Source organism: Ailuropoda melanoleuca, chromosome 7 (genome assembly GCF_002007445.2).
Source record: "Ailuropoda melanoleuca isolate Jingjing chromosome 7, ASM200744v2, whole genome shotgun sequence".
Classification (NCBI taxonomy): domain Eukaryota; kingdom Metazoa; phylum Chordata; class Mammalia; order Carnivora; family Ursidae; genus Ailuropoda; species Ailuropoda melanoleuca.
The window spans coordinates 113,218,235-113,239,162 of NC_048224.1; the positions used below are offsets into that span (position 1 = coordinate 113,218,235).

The following is a 20,928-nucleotide window of genomic DNA, read 5'->3' on the forward strand; positions in this document are numbered from 1 at the left end:
TATCTTTCAAAAGTGATCTATAGTTTCTAGGATATAGGTCCTTTACGTCTCTGGTTAAGTTAATTCCAAGTGTCTTACCATTTTTAAATGCACAGCTCAATGGTATTAAGTCCATTCATATTGTTGTGCAATCATCACCACCACCCATCTCCAGAACTCTTTTCATCTTGCAAAACTGAAGCTCTATTCCATTGAACCACAACTGCCCACTATACCCTTCCCTCAGCCCCTGGCAACCACCATTCTACTTTCTGTCTGTCCGATTTTGACTACTTTAAGTACCTTATATAAATGGAATCATATGGTGTGTGTCTTTTTGTGGCTGGCCTACTTCACTTAGCGCAATATGATCAATGTTCATTGTGTTGTAGCAGGTGTCAGAATTTCCTTTCTTTTTAAGGCTGAGTAATATGTCATTATATGTATATACTGCATTTTGCTTAACCGTCCATCTGTCCATGGACATTTGGGTTGCTTCCGTATTTTAGCTATTTTGAATAATGCTGCTCTGAACATGGGCATACAAATATCTCTTTAAGATTCTGCTTTTGATTCTTTTGTGTGAATAGCCAGAAATGGAATTGCCGGGTCATACAGTAATTCTATTTTTTATTTTTTAAAGAATTGTCACGTTGCTTTTCCACAGTGGCTGTATCATTTTATATTCCCACCAGTAGTGCAGAAGGGTTCTAAGTTCTTTCCCAACACTTATTTCCTGTGTCGTTGTTGTTTTGTTTTTGATAATAGCCATCCTAATGGGGTGTGAGGCAGTAACTTTTTTTATTATTAGGTTTATTTGGCCGATTTTAAATAATTGGATAGTCTGCAGTTATTTTTAAGTATGTTTGTGAAGCTTTTTTAGTTGTTGTTAGCAAATAAGAGATAAAACATACTGCTCTCATTTCCTGAATATTGATCTCTAATGTTTCTGACACCAGATAATCGGTCACCTTGAATTGATGACAATATCACGTATGCTTCCCAACCTTGAAATTTGGTGTTAAAGCCCAAAAAGGCAGCTGGCTTTTTTTGTGTGTGTCGGGGGGGGGGTTGTTTAATGACTCTACTTGATAATATTAAGAATTATTATTAGGGGGTTTTGTTTGTTTTAGCTATGACAAAGGATATTTTGATTTTGTTTTAAAAAAAGAGCTCTTACTTACTGTGGTAATCATTTCACAGTATGTGTAAGTCAAGGCGTTATGCTATACATCTTAAACTTATACAGTGCTGGATATCATTATATCTCAATAAAACTTAAAAAAAACCCAAAACAAACAAAAAGAATTCTTATCTTTTAGAGATACATACTAAAATGTTTATAGACAAAATTAAATAATATCTGATATTTGCTTCAAAATAATCCGGTGGAGGCTGGGGGCGAGAGAAGGTAGGTTATAGATAAAGATTGGTCATTGATAATTGTTGAAACTAGGTGATGAATCCAGGGAGATTTATTACATTAGTCTTTCTACTTCTGAGCAAATCGTAGTTTTTCATTAAAAAGATTGTTTTAAGCAGAGTTTAATCTATTAAGTATTTAAAAAGGTAACATTTATTAAGTACGGTGTGAGTAGGTTTTCACTTAATGCAGAAAAATATGTGAAATAAAACATTTGTATGACACTCACATAATGCTTTTCTTGTATTTGATCCTTACCATAGATGATTGATCCAGTTCTGAAATGATATTAAGCTTGTATTATGTTAAAACAAATTTCTAATTACTAAAAATTGAATAATTTATTTAAATAAAATGGAGGCAAAAGCACATTACTCATGAATTGATGCATAATCCAAACATGCCTCTTTCTGCCTAATGCCATAGTACAGCTCTGTGCAACAGAACTTTCTGCAGTGATGGAAATGTTCTATATCAGCTCTGTCCAATATTGTAGTCACCTGCCCCATATGGCTATTGAGCTGGCTGGTACAACCAAGCGGCTAGTGGGACCGGGAAATGGAAATTTAGATTTTATTGATTTTCATTTGTATTTTTAAGCACTTTTCCTTAGATCTGAGAAATGATGTTTTTCAGTGAAGATGTATATCCCTCTGACAAGTGAAAAATAAAATCACAAATTAAGCTCTCCAGGTATTAAAACTCGGGGATTAGAAGCCCTACTACCTGACCTGAAAAACTTTACAGATGTTAAAATTTAAACAGAACGCATTATAAATAAGTTATCTATAAACAATATTGCAGATTTTAAATGTAGTTAATTATTATATCATCTTGTTTTAAGATTTCAGCATTTAACATACTAAATATGCCCTTAATAATTTCATGTGTATTTAATGTGTTACAGGTTAACATACTTAATATTTATACCAACCCTATCAGGTAGATGCACTATTAATATTCCCATTTTTCGAGAAACCGAGACACAGAGAGGAAATAACTTTCTCACGTTAATGCTAGCAACTGGTGGGACTGGGATTCAAACCCACAAATTTGGCTTAGGTGCTTAGGTGCTTTGTATATTTCCTCTTTTGAAGTAATTTGCCTGGAAAAGGATTAAGAAAGAATGATTAATCAGTTGTTAAAAATGTGTTAATATGCCTGGGTGGCTCAGTTAAGCGTCTGCCTTCAAGTCAGGTCATGATCAGCAGGAAGCCTGCTTCTCCCTCTCCCACTCCCCCAGCTTGTGTTCCCTCTCTCGCTGCCTCTATCTCTGTCAATTAAATAAATAATGTCTTAAAAACAACAACAAAAAAAGAAATGTTTGAAAAAAATGTGTTAATAAATTTAGTTTCTCCTCACTTTGGAAAAATCCTATGTAAGGCATTATATTGTAAGGTCTAGTTAAAAAGAATATAAAATTGAATATAGAGAATCATTTACTATGTTTACTCTCCCCTACCCCTTAAAAAAACTGTGTTCAGGAAAAGAGACCAGAAATAAATCTTTTCTGTACCTTTTTTGTATTTTCAAAATTTCTAAAATAAGAAAAATGTTTATTATAAAACTTTGGCTATTATAATTATAAAGCATACTTAAAACTTCTTTAGGGCTTAAATTAATGTTTTATATGAGAGACAATCTAAAACTAGATTGTTATAAAAGTTCATAAAAATTTGTCTGAATAGTTCGGCTGTTTATTTTCCCAGATGCTCACTCTGAGAATTAATCTTAGTTGAAGATGTTTTTATTACTAATAAGTTATTAATTCCATATTCCTTGAAGATGTGATTTTATTTGTCAGAAAAACAAAATGAAACATTGTTTATTCTCTGAAGAGACAAATCATCGATACTCCTTTAAACTGAACTCTTCAAAGTGCCATTTTAACCTCTTGCCAAATAGATTGTGGGTAGAATAAAAAAACACATGTTTGGCAAATGGTTCTTGTTTTTCTTTGGTGATTTGAATATTTTAGAAGCCAAAAATACCTTTTGGATATGCCATTTGTATACGACTGAAGATGCCTTTTTCATAAAGCAGGGGATTCCAGGGGTACATTAAGTACATTAGCCTGGACTTCTGAGATGTGTATTTCAATAAAAAGTTGTTAAAGTAGAAAAAAAAAAAAAAACCCAGAAAATCCCCTTTCCCTTAATCCTTTGTGACCTTTGGTAGACTTCTTAAGACTCTAGATGTCAGTTTTCTGATATATAAAATGGTCGCAACAATAGTACTTATTCCATATGTTATGAAATATAGGGAGATAATATATATGATGCACTTAGCAAAATGGTTGGCAGCATTTACTATATGTTAGCTATCATTACCATAATTATAATGATTGATAAATATCCTATGGAATAGTTTTACTTCTAGATAAACAACTAACATATTTTTATGGTTACATACATTCGAGTCTTTTATTTATTTTATGATGACTCATGCCGAGCATAAGCCCAGACACTTAGCCTAGAAAAAATATGATATGGCCAAGTTAGGAGGCCTAACCAGCTTCTGGGTTCTTTGAGCTAATCTCCGTCGTCTCTAAGTTATATTTATTCCACATTTTAATTATAAAAGCTGTTAAACATCACTTTTTTTTCCTGCAGTCACTAGAAAGGAAAAGAACCTCCAGGATTAATATTATTTGATATTTGTATGGTTACATTTCATTTGAACTTCACAACAGCCAGTGAGACAGATAGGGGAGGAATTAGGACTCTGACATTTAAGATGAGCAAACCAGGTCAGCAGGTGAAATGACTTGGTCAGGAGCCGCATTGCTAAGATATGCAGAGTTGGGACCAAAGCTATTAGAAAACTACGTGGATGATTCGGAAGTAAAAGAAGGAGGATAATTTAAGGTGAATAGTAAGAGAATTTTCACTTGAGCAATGATGGCCGATGGAACTTTCTGTGATGATGCCAATGTTCTTTATTTGCTCTTTCCAACACAGTAGCTACTACACACTTTTGGCTAGTGTCACTGAGGAGCCACATTTTTAATATTAATTTAAATGTAAACTGTCATATGTAACTATCGTACGTATGTGCAACTGTATCATTTCCAGGAATCATGATCAAAGGGTTAGGGCTGCGCTGAGAGCCGGTATCTTGTTCACTTTACGTGTTTAGGTCATTTTATATCCCAACCTTATCTGAATGGACATGCATGTATGGGGTTGGGATTGTTTGGTTTTTAAGCTTGCATGTATACAACTAATGTTAGATATCTATTGTATTTTTAAAGATTATCTTTTGGGAGGGCTCATTTATTGCATTTTAAAAAGACATTCATAGGGAACCTAGTGCTAAACCAATTTTTAGATGACCTGCTTCTGGGTCAGGGTTTTGTACTTAGCAAAGCAGCTCCTAGCTGTGATCTATTGAAAGTCAGCCCTCAACACAAGGGTTTGGAAAAAAATTAGAAGAAACAAAAGAAAAGAGAAAAAACAATATTTAATATATGGTTATAAAATAAAAAAAATTTTTTTAAAAGCCCAAAAGTAGTTGTTTTACTTTTTCTGAAGCAGCAACCCCTGAGAGAATTAGCAATGATCTTAGCCTTTATCCTGTTTGGTGGCAATACATTTGACTATAAGATTCTTCCAAAAGAAATATGAACATGTTGAGTTCATGATGTGTTGAAGTTCTATATTTATTTTTATTAGTACTGTTTCGGAGGGCTGTTTCTTGTTGGATGTGGTAGGAACAGTCAATGGAGTATTTTTTATTGTTTTATGAATTACCACATTTGAACCAAGCTGGAAGTGGGGTGGTAGTTTTATAGATAATCATTGTAAGGCTGCATTTACCTCTCTGAGCCTCAGTTTCCATATATTCAAAATGAAGTTTCTGGAATAAGTGACTAGGAAGGTCTGCTGAAATGCTAAAGTTTTATGAATCCATGAAAACACACATTTCTCTCTTTTCCAAATATCTGAGTTCTAAAGAAATTTCAGTGGCCTGTAAGTGAGCCTTCCTTCAAACCAAAAAAATTAAATTTGATTTTCTTCTCTATGTGCTATATTTGGACACATGTGTTTCTGTAGCATTTATGCTTTTGTTTTTAAGTCAGTATCTGAATGCTATGATCTGGTTGTTTGTGTTCCCCTCCCCCCAAATTCAAATATTGAAAATCTAATGCCCAATTTGATGGTGTTAAGTGGTGGATCTTTGGGAGGTGATTAGATCCAGAGGCATGGGAATCATGCTATTATGAAATGAGTTCCCAAATAGATCCCTCATGGCCCCTTCTGCCATGTGAGGATCCAATGAAAAGTTGGCAGTCTGAAACCCGCAAGGGGGCCCTCACTAGAACCCAAACATGCTGGCATCCTGATTTTGGCCTTACAGCCTTGAGAGCTGTGAGAAATAAATTTCTGTTTATAAGCTATGCTATTTTGTTATAGCAGTCCAAACAGACTAAAATACTGGTTAAAGAAGAAGAAGATTTGAGCTTGAGGTCTCTACCTTTATGGGGGAAATCATGCCAGATTTCTCAATGAGCATTTTGCATAAGCAGAATTTATAGACATTTCATGGGAACTTTACATACTATTGACAGGTGAAGTGGGATAGTATACATATTTTATTTTTTTCTATGATATCTAGCAGATATAAAAGGAACTCCCTTTTTTTCCACTATCTTGGCTTAATTTGGCTCTGCCAGGCCATTCATTTTTTTCTTCCCCCTATTTGAATCTTAAGGCCAGGGAATGGGTGTGAATTTCTTCTTAGTTCTGGAAAGGCAGCATCTTGTGAGTCACTCCATTGGAATACTGTCATCATTTTGTCCCTTCAGATATTGAATGCCCATTATCCTCATTACCAAAACCAGGCAACTGTATCATATGGAAACCTTATTGCTGATGTTGTACCAATGTTGCTAATTGTGAAGGAGCATTCTGACTTCAGATGATTTAACAAATGAGGCCTGGTTCCTGTTATGGAAGAAAGAGAGCAGACAATGTTTAACATGTTAAGAACATCTTGATATATAGAAGACATTTTCCTCTCCTAGTATTTTATACACACACCCACACCCACATGTACAAATAGTATTTGTCTTCTTACACAATAATCTTGCATTAGTTAGTCAAGAGAAACCTGTCATAATAGGCCATATACTCAATCCAGCCCTGCTCTTTTATGATGAAAGTGATTATCAGGCTTGCAGAGAAAACAGGAGACAAAAAAACACATAAAGTCCTGCTTTAATATGGTCAAAGAACAGCCTCTGTACTCAAGGTAAAGCAAAGAACATTTTAATAATTTATGACTTAGCCCAATTTAAAATAAGTAATCCCCTAAGGCAAAACGGCTGTTGATTTGCTCATATTCGTTGCTCACGACTAAACAAAAAATGAAAATGCTAAATAGAAATAGTGTTAGGACAGCTTATCGGAATTCAGATATTTTCTAACTGCTGCCTGGTGATGCCTCCATATATAATAATACATAAACAAAATGAGGCTGATAGGAAATACTTAATATGGAAATTTATTTTAATCTCTAAGCTAACTCTCTGATACTTTTTTCTCTCTCTTCAGTTTCTCTCTCTCTCTTTATCCTTTATTGTATGGAGACAATTTCACCTTGTAGTATTTAAATAAATGTCTAAACATTAAATAAACTGATAGTTTTCTGTGTCGACTTGGTTAGGCTATAGCTCCAATTATTCACTCAAACACTAATCTAGGCGTTGCTGTGAAGGTATCTTCTAGATATGATCAAAGTCCAAAATAGTTGACTTTAAGTAAAGGAGGTTATCTTGTATAATCTGGGTGGACTTGATTTAATCTGTTGAAAGGTCAAGAGTAGAACTGAGGCTTCCCTGAGGAAGAAGAAATTCTGCCTGTAGACAGCAGCTCCTAGAACTCTTCTAGAGTTCAGTGACCTGTACTATGGATTTTGGAGGCCTAGTCAGCCCTCACTACAGTGTAAGCCAATGCCTTGCAATACATCTCTTAATATGTATCTTCTATTTGTTCTTTTTCTTGGGTTGAACCCTAATTGATAAAAAACATTAGCTGTGTTTTAGGTTCTTCCAACATAGTGTATGAGACTAAAGAGAGGAAAAGGAAGTAGATACCTGATTGTCAAATTGCTCATTTAGATTTTCTCTCTAAAATTACAGAGCTGAACAGATGACAAGAATTTCAGAAACAGTTAAATAAGGAACACTATGTGAAGCCAAATTGAGGTCCAAGCCTCCAGACTGCTTAAAAGATCCATATACATGGTAACAGAGATAAAACGTTGGAGTAATAATTATGCTTATTTTCATTTACCAAAGTGGCAGTAATTTCTTGTTTTCTAAAACCTAGTTTAGAATTTAGTGTACAAAAAATAATGGCTAGTGAATTTTTATTATGTAAAGATAGAAATCTTCATAGAATACAATTTTACCTCTTTTAATCATTCCCTAGGTAATTATGCAAAATCATACATATTCTACAGGGAATTAACAATCAGGATCTCTGGTCACACTGACCATCAGCAGCTACTCGAGGAGTAGTTCTATGTTGCGTGTTCTATGTTGTATGTTGTCCATTGCAGGGGAAGTGATAAGACACTAAAAATCACTGAAGAAGTAGGGGAAATTTGGAGCATCTGCCTACCTGTGATGTAGGCCTGTGTAGAAAGCCATCTGCAGGCAATGGCATGTCTGTCTGCTGCTCTCTTATTGGTGGGGATATCAACAAACAGTCTTGGCCCATGTATATGCATACCCAATTTGAACTGAGAAGAGACTATGGAGGGTGATAAGAAATCAGTTTACCTCTGGTGGGAAGGACTCTGCTTCAGAGAAGGTAGGAGGGATTTCAGTGGGAAGTACGGCCCAGGAAAAGGGGTCCCTGTGACTCGATAGCATCACTCTATGGAACAACATCAAACTCATTCTTAGTGGGAAGACATTACGTCCACATGAGAAAATGTTAACAATGGAGGGTACTGGGAGCTATTCTGCAGGTGAAACATCAATTATGTGAAAGGACCTTTGTAGTCCTTTCACAGAATTTTGATATTAACAATGTTTTATCACTTTACATTTTGGCACTTGTCTAGTTTGGGTTCTCCAGGAAGCAGATGTTGATATGAAGTTATGAGTGCAAGACATTTATTAGGGAGTTCACACCTGTGGAAGGAAAAAGGATTGGGCAGGGAGACTCATTACAATATACTGCAGAGCTAGCAAAGTCTCTGCCAGTGTAGCAGGGAGTTCTGAAGCAAAGATTGCCCCTTCAAAGGGTCAGTATCAGGCAAAAGTGGCTCAATCTCGGGGCGCCTGGGTGGCACAGTGGTTAAGCATCTGCCTTCGGCTCAGGGTGTGATCCCGGCGTTATGGGATCGAGCCCCACATCGGGCTCCTCTGCTGTGAGCCTGCTTCTTCCTCTCCCACTCCCCCTGCTTGTGTTCCCTCTCTCGCTGGCTGTCTCTATCTCTGTCAAATAAATAAAAAATCTTTAAAAAAAAAAAAAAGTGGCTCAATCTGTACCACCACCGTCAACGACCAGATGCCATGCTAAAAATAACACCACATCAGGTTGAAAACTGAAGGAAAGCCTGACATGGCTAACAGCTGGAGGTGGTTGGTTAATCACACTTCTTGCAACTGGTCAGAGTGCTTCTGGATGGGGAATCCTGGCAGTTTATCTTCACATCTGCCCCAGGACTGCAATGTGGCCCTCGTGAAATTATGGGTGGCTGTGTATTTTGGAGATGAAAATTGATTAGGCCAGAACAAGAGTTGTTAGTGAAGTGCATTAAAATTCTAAAATTCCACTTGAAGTAGTTTATAAAGGTACACTACCAGCAGTTCCTTAGGTAACTAGAGTTGTCACCACGGAAAAGTTAGGGATTGAATATATAGGACGTTGCTTAAAGCCTCTGAAATAATAAGAATATTGTTATTCCCATTTCATCCCAAATAAGTTGCTCTTAGTGGGACAACTCAGGGTCTCCACTTGTGGTGGCCTATTACAGGTCACACTGGCTTAGTTGTGAAATGGACAAAAGGAGATCAGTGTGGCTCTTTTGGGGATGATGAGAAAGAATCATTTATTTCATATGGATCAAGAAGGTGGATTTAAAGCAGTCAGATTGGCTCTGCATCACTATTTTTGTTTTTTTTTTTTTAGGATATATTATAGCACAGTGCTTAACATAGAGGAGACTGTGGAGTCTGTGACCACTTGCTAGTGATTTGGCTTTGGACAAGTTCCTAAACCTCTTGATGCCTTACTTACCTGATTTGTTAAACAGGGATTATAGTCATGCCTACATCATGGAGATGTTGTGAGGGTAAAATGATATAACACATGCACTCCCTGGCTTGGGAAGTTTTCGATATCCATTAGTTACTATTCTTCTTTCCCCTCTTTCTCTTCCTCTTCTTCACTGGAAAAGTGCTTTCCCATTGAATTTTGTCATTTGCTCTCTAGATTAGCAAAATGTTCACAGAACTTGGGAGGAAGGTAAAATGAAAAGAATCTGTTACCCTAACAGGATTCAGGATGTCTATTTTTCAGGTCTTTTTTTTTTTTAATTTTATTTATTTATGTGACAGAGAGACAGCCAGCAAGAGAGGGAACACAGCAGGGGAGTGGGAGAGGATAAAGCAGGCTCCCAGTGGAGGAGACCGATGTGGGGCTCGATCCCAGAACGCCAGGATCACACCCTGAGCTGAAGGCAGACGCTTAACAACTGCGTTACCCAGGCGCCCCTTGGTCAGGTCTTTAGCTTTCACCATTATGTTCTCAGTTCTCAGTAGTGTTCTAGGTGTGTTAGGTGTAAAAAATGGCCTCTGCCCTGAGCAGTAGTGTATTTGAGAAACAACCAATGGACATATAAATGATTAATGAAAACACAAGCACATATAAAATTAAGTTCTAAAGGAATAGTATAGACCATAAGTGATGTAGGAATCTAATTTCATTTTGCTGACACTGTTGTTTTGACCATGAAAGATGATACCATTTGGGGTGAAATTGTGAGGGTGACCTCTTGTACAATAATACAATAAAATGTCCTATTCATCGTCTTCTAATCTAAAATATATGAACTTAGATCAAAAGAAAAGTTGAAAGACATTTAAGTATGATATTATTGCCTCTTTTTACTGTTAGCCTATTCATGCTCTCTACCACTAGATGTGTCAGGACGGTAAAAATAGTAAGAACTGGTCGATGCTTTGAATAAAATTGTCGAGAAGGCTTAACTTTTTTTGATGATGATCTCAATGAGTTTCTGTCTTTATTGTATTTTTGCTATTTTAACTAGCTGATTAGGCTCATTCAGTGGCCTTTTTCATTCCAGGAATCTCCTTTGGAGATTGAGGAAGGAAGTAAACATAAAGAGATAGCTGGGCCAGATTATGTGGGATCATAGTTTTCTGGGCATAGAAAGCAGGTCTTTGGGTTAAAAGGTACTTTACTTTGTCCCATCATACTTTTTTACTCCCTAGAAAAACACGTTTTGTGGCCTTTGGGAGATACTCACACATAATAGGTTACGTGTGCTTAACCTGACACTGGGATAGTCTTACAATGTTGCACACAAAGTGATTTCTTACTGTTAAATCCTTCGGAACCATTGGAGTATGATGGCAAAACAGTCCTATCTTATTTCATTATTTTCTTGTATCCTTCCAGTAACCTAGGGGTCACTAGAGGCCTCCTTCCTTGGCGAGGTATTAGGAGTATTGTTGAAGAGTCCCTGTTAGATTCTTAAATCTCATACTACCAAGAGGGCGACAAAACAATATTTAAAAAAATATCCCTTACCTTACTAATGATTTTGAATGCGCTATAGTTATAGCAACGTCCTAGACGGATCTCCCTGCATTGTCCTATGCTGGGTGAGTAAGAAGAGGACGTGTTCGGTAAATGGGTGACCCGTTCTCAGGTGTTCTAGGTATGCGTTCCCTTTCTCCTCGACTCTTGTCTCTGCGTGGTGCGACTGTGTAGCCGCCTGTGCTTGCGCGAAACCCGTCCAATAGAAAAGACCTATCAAGGACGGTGATATTTTTTTTCCGTTCCCTTTGCCACCGCCCACTCCCGACAACCTAGACAGTTCCCCGGACTTGTCTTACTTTTCCATCTCTTCCCACCCAGCCCAACCCCCCTCCCTCGCGACGCGAATGGGACGCCTGAGAACCCAACGAGCATGCGCAACCATTCCGAGCATGCTCAGTAGCGCGCGCGGCGCTCTGGGGCTTCTCAGCGCGGTGGCCGACGCGGAGGTTTCCGTGGCTGCTGCGGGAGCGACAGGAAGTGAAGCGGCTCGGCCGGGCGACCGCGGCGGCAGAAACAGAGGCGGAAGGGGCGCTGCGGCAACGACGTCGTCGGCGACGGGGGTGGACGAGGGGGCCGAGCGCCGAGAGGACTCGCCGGCTCGGAAGCCGGATCCCGAGCCGGGCAGGATGGATCATCACCAGCCGGGGACTGGCCGCTACCAGGTGGTGAGTTCCTGCGCCCCCGCCCCGGCCTCCTGCGCGGCCAGGGACCCCGGACTGCTTCCCTCTGTCGACCAGGGAGTCCCCTTCTTCGGGCTAAAAACTGCCTAATTCTTTTTTTTTTTTTTTCTTTTTACACCTCTCCTTGTGGAGCTTGCCTCTGACTCCTTCGAGACCCTTTCCTCTCGACCCAAGGCTCCTCCTACCTCCCCACCCCTCACCCTCACCCTACACCCCGCTGTAGGGACACCCTTGGTCCCCCCCTTCTTAAAACTTATATTTATTTTACTTCTCACTTTGTCGATCATTTCCTTATTCCCTGAGCCAGTCACTTCTGAGACATTTCCGGTGGATTGTCTGCTGGAAATGGTGTTGAGTTCACATACCTGCTGGGAAGATGATCGCCGTCATAAATGGAGGGGGGGGGGAGATGTAAGCGCGATGTAGGGTGGGATGTGGATTCGGTGAAAAATGTGGGTTGAAAAATTGTGCAACTATAGAGAATAGTGGTGCTGATCTTGTGTCTCAGCTCTAGTTAACCTTGTCATTTTGTCCTTTTCCATTTTGTTAGTAGTAAAAGTGACTATTCTTTTTTCCTATTCCGACTTTTTGGGGTGGGGGGTAGGAGAGGAAACAAGTTTTACTAGAACAAAAATGCAAATCTTGTTTGACTTATTTTTCATTAAATAAAGGGTTTTCCAGTTCAACCACATAAGCCTTTGTATGTTAAAATGAGTGAAAAGTGGACCTCTCTATTTTCAGTGTCAATTTTTCTAACGTAGTTTTTCCTGTAGCATTAATTATGGTCCTGGCATTGGAGGTTTCTATTGTAAACCCTCTTTAAAAAATGGACTCAGCAATAGTTGACTCTTTTGTTGTAACTAGGTAGCATGTTACAATATAAACTTTCAGACGGTAATTAAGTAAAACCTTTTTACTGAGGAAGAGGAGGAAAACGTTAATATGTAGCATTGATGGTGCAGTTAATAGTACTGTTTGTGGAAATTTTACAAATGTAGATGTAGTGAAGCAGATTTCACCTTGCAAATATGTATTTGCACACGTGAGCCTTAGTTATGAAGAATTTCTGTTAATAATTGCATTTTGACAAGTATGAAGGCTACTGAAAGATGAAATCCCAATGTTTGCAACTTTGCATTTTTCTAAGGTAAAAGCTCATGATGCTTTCATTTCATCTGCTTTACATCCTGTAAATCTTAAAATGATCTATGTTGAATTTTGTGATAATTTGTCCGTATTTTCAGAATGGTTTGGAAAATATTGCTGCCAGTATAGGAGACATTTTTCAAGTTGTTAAGTGTATACACTTTTGGTAGTTTATATTTTATTTTTAAAGGCATTCTTATTTTTTGCAGATGTTAGCTGAAATAAAATTCAGTAGTTAATATTGGATAGTATTTCCAGTGTCTTTTCTAATCTCTTTTCTTTCTTCTTACCGTTTGTTCCCTTAATGGCATTAGCTGATTTAAATTTTTTCTCTTTGGGGATTTTGCTTATCAGAATCAGCTATGTTCTCATTCACAAATCACTACTCAAAACATTTTTAACTGATATAGCTGCGCCTTAAAATAATTTGTTATACTGTCACATTTGTTTTCAGTAGTTATGACTAGTTAAGGCTTGACTTAATTATTACTTTAAAAAAAATTCCTAACACCAATATTTTGAAATTTACTCTCCCAGTTTTAAGATTTTTTTTTCCTTTTCTCTACAACTTTTTTCACAACAAGTGGACAGTATCATATTTTATTGCGTTTTTTCCCCCCTCAACTGGAGATGTGTCTTCCGTAGACTTTGAAATAGACTTTGATTGAGAGGAAGCATTCCTTTGGAGCCGAGGTCCAAAATTTGTTCTTTTAAAGTTACTGTCCACTCTAAGTAGGTATGATATCAGTGTGTTTTCTTTGTAAGGTAAAGTGAGAATCTTAGCATAGTTTAAATTTGGATTGTAATTCCTGTTGCTTTGTAATTACGTAGTTATTTCATTTGTCTACTATAACTCTTGGTTTTGTTGAGAATGGCCTGATGAATAACTATATGTAGTTATTCCAAAGAAGCAGCTGAATTGGCATCTAGCAGATTATATGGCTAGGGACAAAACTGCAGTTCTGGTTTATATGATCAACACGACTGCTGTGTGGCTGTCTTTAGCTCAGTTTTGTTGAAAACTCTGGAATGATTAATAGATCATTGAGCAGTAAACAGTTTCAGTTGTTGAATGTTAAGAGATGACTAAGTAGGTGACAGGCAAATATACATATAGTTAGGGGTGAAATAGTATGTAATGCTAATTTATCACTTATTGATGGAGTTAAAATTTAGCTTCCCATATTGGAGAGCTGGCAGTGATGCACAGAACCATTCGAATGACTCACTACCATTAACCAATGCACAGGTTTTATGTGGAACTGGTTTTTCTGTGGTCTTTTCTTCCCTTCCATTGTTACAGGGGGTCTGAATTTTGTTAAGTAAAGCAGTAGGTAACAATGTAGAGCTACAAAAAGCCTTCATTATTATCCTTCTAATTTCAGAAAAAGCTAAGTATGCTACATAGTTTCCTTGTGTTATGGGGAATTAAATCTTGTTTGGTAGAAAATGAGCAATGTTGCCAAAGTATGTAGTAGTTGATTTGGCTCGAAGCTGTTAGGCCACATTCTAACTTTGATGTTCTCTCTTTTAAAGGATTATGTACCTGAACCAAGCTGACTACTAAGGTTTCAAAGATAATTCTGAATACAAGTAAAGTTGGCGCTGTTGATTGTAGCAGTAGTTTCCCAAACAGTTTTCCAGAACGATGATAATAGATGGTCTTAGAAGATTTATGACCTATATTAGCATGTTAAAACATATATTTGCATATTAAAATCATGAGAAATTCTGCAGTAGAGACAGTGGTTTGGATTTGTTTGACCTAGCTCTTCCTAAAATTTGATCCTAGAATTTTGGAGAAAATTTTAAGATGATATTAACATTTCCAAAATGTTAGTTATTCTGTGAACAATGAAGTATTCATACTGCAGAGCTCTAAGTACTTTGGTCTTATAAATGGAAAATTAGAGTTGTCCTCGATAAATCAGCTGGAAAGGAGATCGACTTTTGTTGGTTAACATAACAAAACAAAGCACGGTTTAAAGTCATCTGGGCTTATATTTAGGTTGTGCTGTTTACACTTTGTGAGCCCTTAGCTTATTTACCTTTTTGAAGCTTCAGTTTCATCATATTAATACCTACCTCATGAGGATTATTATGAGAATTATATGTTGTAATATACGTAAAACATGTAATACGGAGGCTGTTACATGAACAATGATATAATATTATGAATAACTTAAGGTGTACAAACTATAAAGTATTATATGTATTTCAGTTTTTGTGACCACTTTTGTGTCTCTCTTATATAGCAACATGAATATCAACTAGTTCTTTGTTGTTCATGTCAAGTACTGTGAAAAGTCTTACAATTTGATTTTACCATATTTATAGGCTAATAAGTTAGTTTTATTAATGTTTAATTGTTGCTAGCAGAAAACAGGAGTCTCCAGGTCAGAAACACTAGCATTATTACTCATAGCACAGCAAGCTGCATGAACGTCAGCATATTTGTGTAGATTTTCCTTCGACCCAGGTCCTATGAAGGTAAAGTCTAGAGGGATGCATGTAGTGGATCACAATGGAGGAACTCAGGACCAATGCTCCAACACTTTTTTAGCAAGCAGCAAACATTGTAGGGAGCAACAAACAAGGTTGTTCGCCTCTCCCTCAAGTATAGCTATGTGCTGTGGTAACCTTGACCTTCTTTGTTGCCTAGGTGACTAATTAAAAGAATCCACTCAATATCAGGAAGTAGATAAGTTTTGCAGACTTTCACACTCAGCAAGAATATGTAGGGACAGTCAGGCCCATGGCAGACTGCCTTACTCAATAGTACATGTTCTGGATGAGATAATAGATGGGGATTTTTAGGTGTGGTCATTTACTTTTGCTTTCCATGTTAAAGAAATATTGCAGTTTTTTATCTTATGTTGCTCTCTAGTTTTTGCCTTCTTGGCCCACCTATGTTTCTTTGATCCTCACTTGTTTGTTTCCTTTGAATTTATCAGTATTCTTTATCTGGTTTATATTCTTAACCACACCACTTTTACACCATCAGAGTTGCCCATTGCTTAAATCTAATAGGTATTTTTCTGTGTTCATCTTGCTTGATTTCTGTTACATTGACCCTGGGAACTTACTTTCTTCTTGAAACTCCTTATTCCTGATAGGAAGAAGCTTTCTACTCTTCTCTGACTTCTCTTTGTGAACTCATTTTGTACTTACTACTTAAATGTTAATACTTTCTATGACACTGACTATTGTAATAGCCCACTTACTACTTTTTTCCTTCATCTGACTCTCCTTCAGTGTGTCTTTTGCACTGTGTGAGTCATATTTGTAGAGCATACATTTGATTTTCATTACATTGTTTAAAAATCTTCAGTGGTCTATTGTTGAATTCCCTCTCTCCCACATTTAATATTAAAACTTTGAAGTGCATATATAGAAATGTTGAAAAATTATGCAGTTAAACCCCCATATACCATATGCCAATTGTAGGGTCTACAGTGGCCAAAAATTTGTTATATCTGTGTTGTACACCTGTCAATCTATCTTTTTTTTTTTTTTTTTTTTGATGCTTTCAAAGTTGCAGATACAAGTGTAACTCACTGTAAACTACATGCTTATCGTTAGCCTAGAGTTCAGTCTTTCTTCATGGTTCTCTTTCTTTGGGGTAAAATTGACATGGTGAAATGCACAAATCTTATGTGGCTTATTTGATGAGTTTTGACAAATGCAGAGACTTGTGTAACTCAAATCACTTTCAAAATATAGAACAGGGATCAGCAAACTATGTTTCAACTACTCTTTTTGTAACGTTTTATTGTAACACAGCTATGCCCATTCATTTACAATGGCAGAGTTGAACATTTGAAGCAGGGCTCACAAGTACTAAAATATTAACTATCCTGCCATTTACAGAAAACATTTACCAACCCCCTGATGTAAAACTTTATTATCACCCTATAAAGTTCCCTTGTGATTCTTCCCTGTTGATACCTATCCTCTGGTTGATCACTATTCTGTTGTTGTTGTTGTTGTTGTTCACTTAAATTAGTTTTGCTTATTCTAGAATTATACAGCATATGGTCAGCAAAACTTCTTTCACTCTGCATGAAGTTTTGGAGATTGATCCATGTTATTGTGTATATATCATCCTTTTTATGGCTGAATAGTATTTCATTGTATAAATTGAATGAATACAGTTTATTCATCCATTGCTCTGTGGATGGACATTTGGATTGTTTCCAGTTTTTGGCTATTAGGGATAAAGCTGGTAGGAATATTTTTGTACGAAGCTTTTTATAAACATGTATTTTCATTTGTCTTGGATGGAATTCCTGGGTAAATAGGATAGGTGTATGTTTACTTTCATAAGAAACCACCAGACTTTTTTCCAAGTTGTAACATTTTATTTTACACTTCTACCAACGATGTATGAGATTTTGGTTGCTGCACCAACTTGCTAAATTTTGGTGGTGTTGTCAGTCTTTTTAATTTTAGCCATTCTGGTGGGCTTATTGGAATTTTGAAATCTTAATTTCTGTTTTTAACATACAAGTTCCTTGAGTGGACCTTTCCATAACTGTACAGCACAGTAACTTAGCAGTTCCTCCTCTTAATTTTTATGCACTAACTGCTCTAGTCTATCAGGACCTACTCATTAGTTCTTCAGCCATGATGTATTCTCTCTTCTTTGATTTTACATGTTTATTTCTCATCTGCAGTTCTGTACCACACCCTTCTAGTTTGTTTACCTGTTCTTAAATGTAAAAACTCCTACAGAACTATGATTGGAAGAGGGAGAGAGAGCGAGTTACTTGTATCTCATCTGGGTCAAGGTGGAGAAAAGTTGAAAATCACAGTATTAGAGAAGTTGTTACACTGAATTATGTTTTTGTATGTCTTTCTACCTTCTGGACCTGGTGTATTTCAGAGGTGTTTCAGGGTTCAGGGTTCCTGTGAATGTCTGATTTTTATCTCAACTTTAAAATAGGTTTGAAACTTATAAAAACTGTAATTGAGGAAATTCACACTCGAATGTGTTTTATACCAAGTTTCCACAGCTTGAAGACTAGTGTTATGTTATTGTGTGTTGTCAGATTAATTTGTGTTTGAACACAGCCCATATTAAAATTTCTCTGGCTATTTCTGTACTTGTAGTGATATTAACTGTGTGGCACTGATTTGATTGATTGAGAACAGCTCACTTTTTTTTTTTTTTTTTAATTATACAAGTGAACAAGAAACAAAAAGTGTTGGTGAGGATGTGGAGAAATAGAAACCCTTGAGCACTGTTGGTTGTAATGCTAACTGGCGCAGCCACTGTGGAAAGCAGTATGGAGGTTCCTCAGAAAGTTAAAAATAGAACTACTCTACAGTTCAGTAATTGCACTACCGGGTATTTACCCCCAAAATACAAGAACACTAGTTTAGAGAGATACATGCACCCCTATGCTTATTGCAGCATTATTTATAATAGCCAAATTATGGAACAGCTCAAGTGTCCATCCATAGATAAATGGATACAGAAGATATGGGGTGGGTGGGTGTGTGTCTGTGCATGTATATGTGCACACGCACGTGCATGCTTGTGTGTATGTATATATATACATATATGTAAAATGGAACAGTCATAAAAAGAATGAAATATTACTATTTGTAATAACATGGATGGAACTAGAGAATATAATGCTAAGCCAGATAAGTCAGAGAAAGATAAATATCGTGTGATTTCACACTCATATGTGGAATTTAAGAAACAAAAAAGAGAGACAAATCAAGAAGCTGATTCCCTTTTTTTTTTTTAATAATTTTTTATTATATTATGTTAGTCACCGTACAGTACATCCCCGGTTTCCGATGTAAAGTTCGATGATTCATTAGTTGCGTATAACACCCAGCACCATGCAATACGTGCCCTCCTTACTACCCATCACCAGTCTATCCCATTCCCCCACCCCCTCCCCTCTGAAGTCTTCAGTTTGTTTCTCATAGTCCATAGTCTCTCATGTTTCATTCCCCCTTCTGATTACCCCCCTTTTCTTTATCCCTTTCTTCCCCTACCGATCATCCTAGTTCTTATGTTCCATAGATGAGAGAAATCATATGATAATTGTCTTTCTCTGCTTGACTTATTTCACTTAGCATTATCTCCTCCAGTGCCGTCCATGTTGCAGCAAATGTTGAGAATTCGTTCTTTCTGATAGCTGAGTAATATTCCATTGTATATATGGACCACAGCTTCTTAATCCAGTCATCTGTTGAAGGGCATCTCGGCTCCTTCCACGATTTAGCTACTGTGGACAATGCTGCTGTGAACATTGGGGTGCATATGGCCCTTCTCTTTACTACGTCTGTATCTTTGGGGTAAATACCCAGTATTGCAATGGCTGGGTCACAGGGTAGCTCAATTTTTAACTTTTTAAGGGACCTCCACACTGTTTTCCAGAGTGGCTGCACCAACTTGCATTCCCACCAACAATGTAGGAGGGATCCCCTTTCTCCACATCCTGTCCAACAATTGTTTCTTGCCTTGTCTATTTTTGCCATTCTAACTGGCGTAAGGTGGTATCTCAGTGTGGTTTTGATTTGAATTTCCCTGATGGCTAATGATTTTGAACATTTTTTCATGTGTCTGTTAGCCATTTGTATGTCTTCATTGGAAAAGTGTCTGTTCATATCTTCTGCCCATTTTTTGATTTGTTCATTTGTTTCTCGTGTATTGAGTTTGAGAAGTTCTTTGTAGATCTTGGATACCAGTCTTTTATCTGTAGTGTCCTTTGCAAATATATTCTCCCATTCCATGGGCTGCCTCTTAGTTTTTTTGACTGTTTCCTTGGCTGTGCAGAAGAAGAAGCGGATTCTTAGCTATAGAGAACAAACTGATATTTACCCAGAAGGGAAGTGGGAGGGGGGTTGGGTGAAATGGGTGAAGGGAATTAAGAGTACACATATCATAATGAGCACTGAGTAATGTATAGAATTGTTGAATCACTGTATTGTATACCACCTGAAAGTAATATAACACTGTATGTTAACTATGCAGGAATTAAAATAAAAAGCTTAAAAAAACTTAATTAAAAATGTACAGATGAGTATACTACATTAGCACGCCTAACTGATGCTGAATCAAATGCTAGCCATCACTTAGGCATATTTAAGCAGTACAGGATCTAGTAAAGGTAAAAGATTTGTGCAGTAACAAGTGTGTTGGAATAATGTCATGAAAATACCACATTATAGTTTATATGCTTGTTTTATGTTTTGAGTGCCTCTTGTCAGATTTATGCTTAAGTAAAGTATGGGAACAGTTTTTGGATATCATTGTTAACTATGAAGCAGAGGTCCTGAAACTCATTTATTCAATATACAATGATTTATGAGGTATCTCTGCCAAATTCTGTTTTAGGTGCTGGTGAATAAGACAAATAGCTAAATGTCGTATGGCTCATACTTTGGTGGAGGAGGGGGTGCAGATAAATAAGTAAGCATGATTTCAGATAGTACTAGGTAGTTTTTTAAAAAAATGAAACAAATTGTGGAGTAAGTAATGTATTTTATCAATACTAAAATAGCAATAATAGAATAGTAATGACTTTGCATTATGTCAGGAATATGCTGAGAACTCTGCCAAGTGCTTTACACATATGAACACATTTAATCCTTAGACCACTTCTGTGAAATAGATAATACCCTGATCCTCACTTTGCAGATGAGAAAAAATGAGACGTAAAGAGGTTAAATAATAGGCTTAGCTGTGATGGATGGATCTGGTATTCAGATTTTGTCGTTTAGTTTTATATTGTTTTATAACAGACTACTCCATAGTAAGCATTTTATTATGTTCCAAGATTCTGTGGGTTGTCTCTGATCAATAAAGAGGTTCTTCTGCTCCATGTGATGATAGCTGGGGCTGCAGCTGTTTTGGGGCTTGATTGGGTTGGAA

At 37.0% G+C, this 20,928-nt stretch overlaps 1 protein-coding gene and 1 long non-coding RNA gene across 2 annotated transcripts in view; one reads left to right on the top strand and one right to left on the bottom strand.

Annotated features, from left to right (window-relative positions):
• Positions 1 to 4,948: 4,948 nt before the first annotated feature.
• LOC109489747 lies at positions 4,949 to 11,534 on the bottom strand. The gene is made up of 3 exons (XR_002142845.2): positions 11,194 to 11,534; positions 8,190 to 8,286; positions 4,949 to 6,348 (listed from the first exon to the last, which is right to left on the bottom strand). It is a non-coding gene; the product is annotated as an uncharacterized LOC109489747 (long non-coding RNA).
• NDFIP2 (Nedd4 family interacting protein 2) overlaps positions 11,535 to 20,928 on the top strand; it is a 66,153-nt gene continuing 56,759 nt past the window's right edge. The window contains exon 1 of the mRNA XM_002919980.4: positions 11,535 to 11,870. Within this exon, the coding sequence (XP_002920026.1) occupies positions 11,550 to 11,870 (321 nt within the window). The 5' untranslated portion in view covers positions 11,535 to 11,549. The remainder of the gene's footprint in view (positions 11,871 to 20,928) is intronic.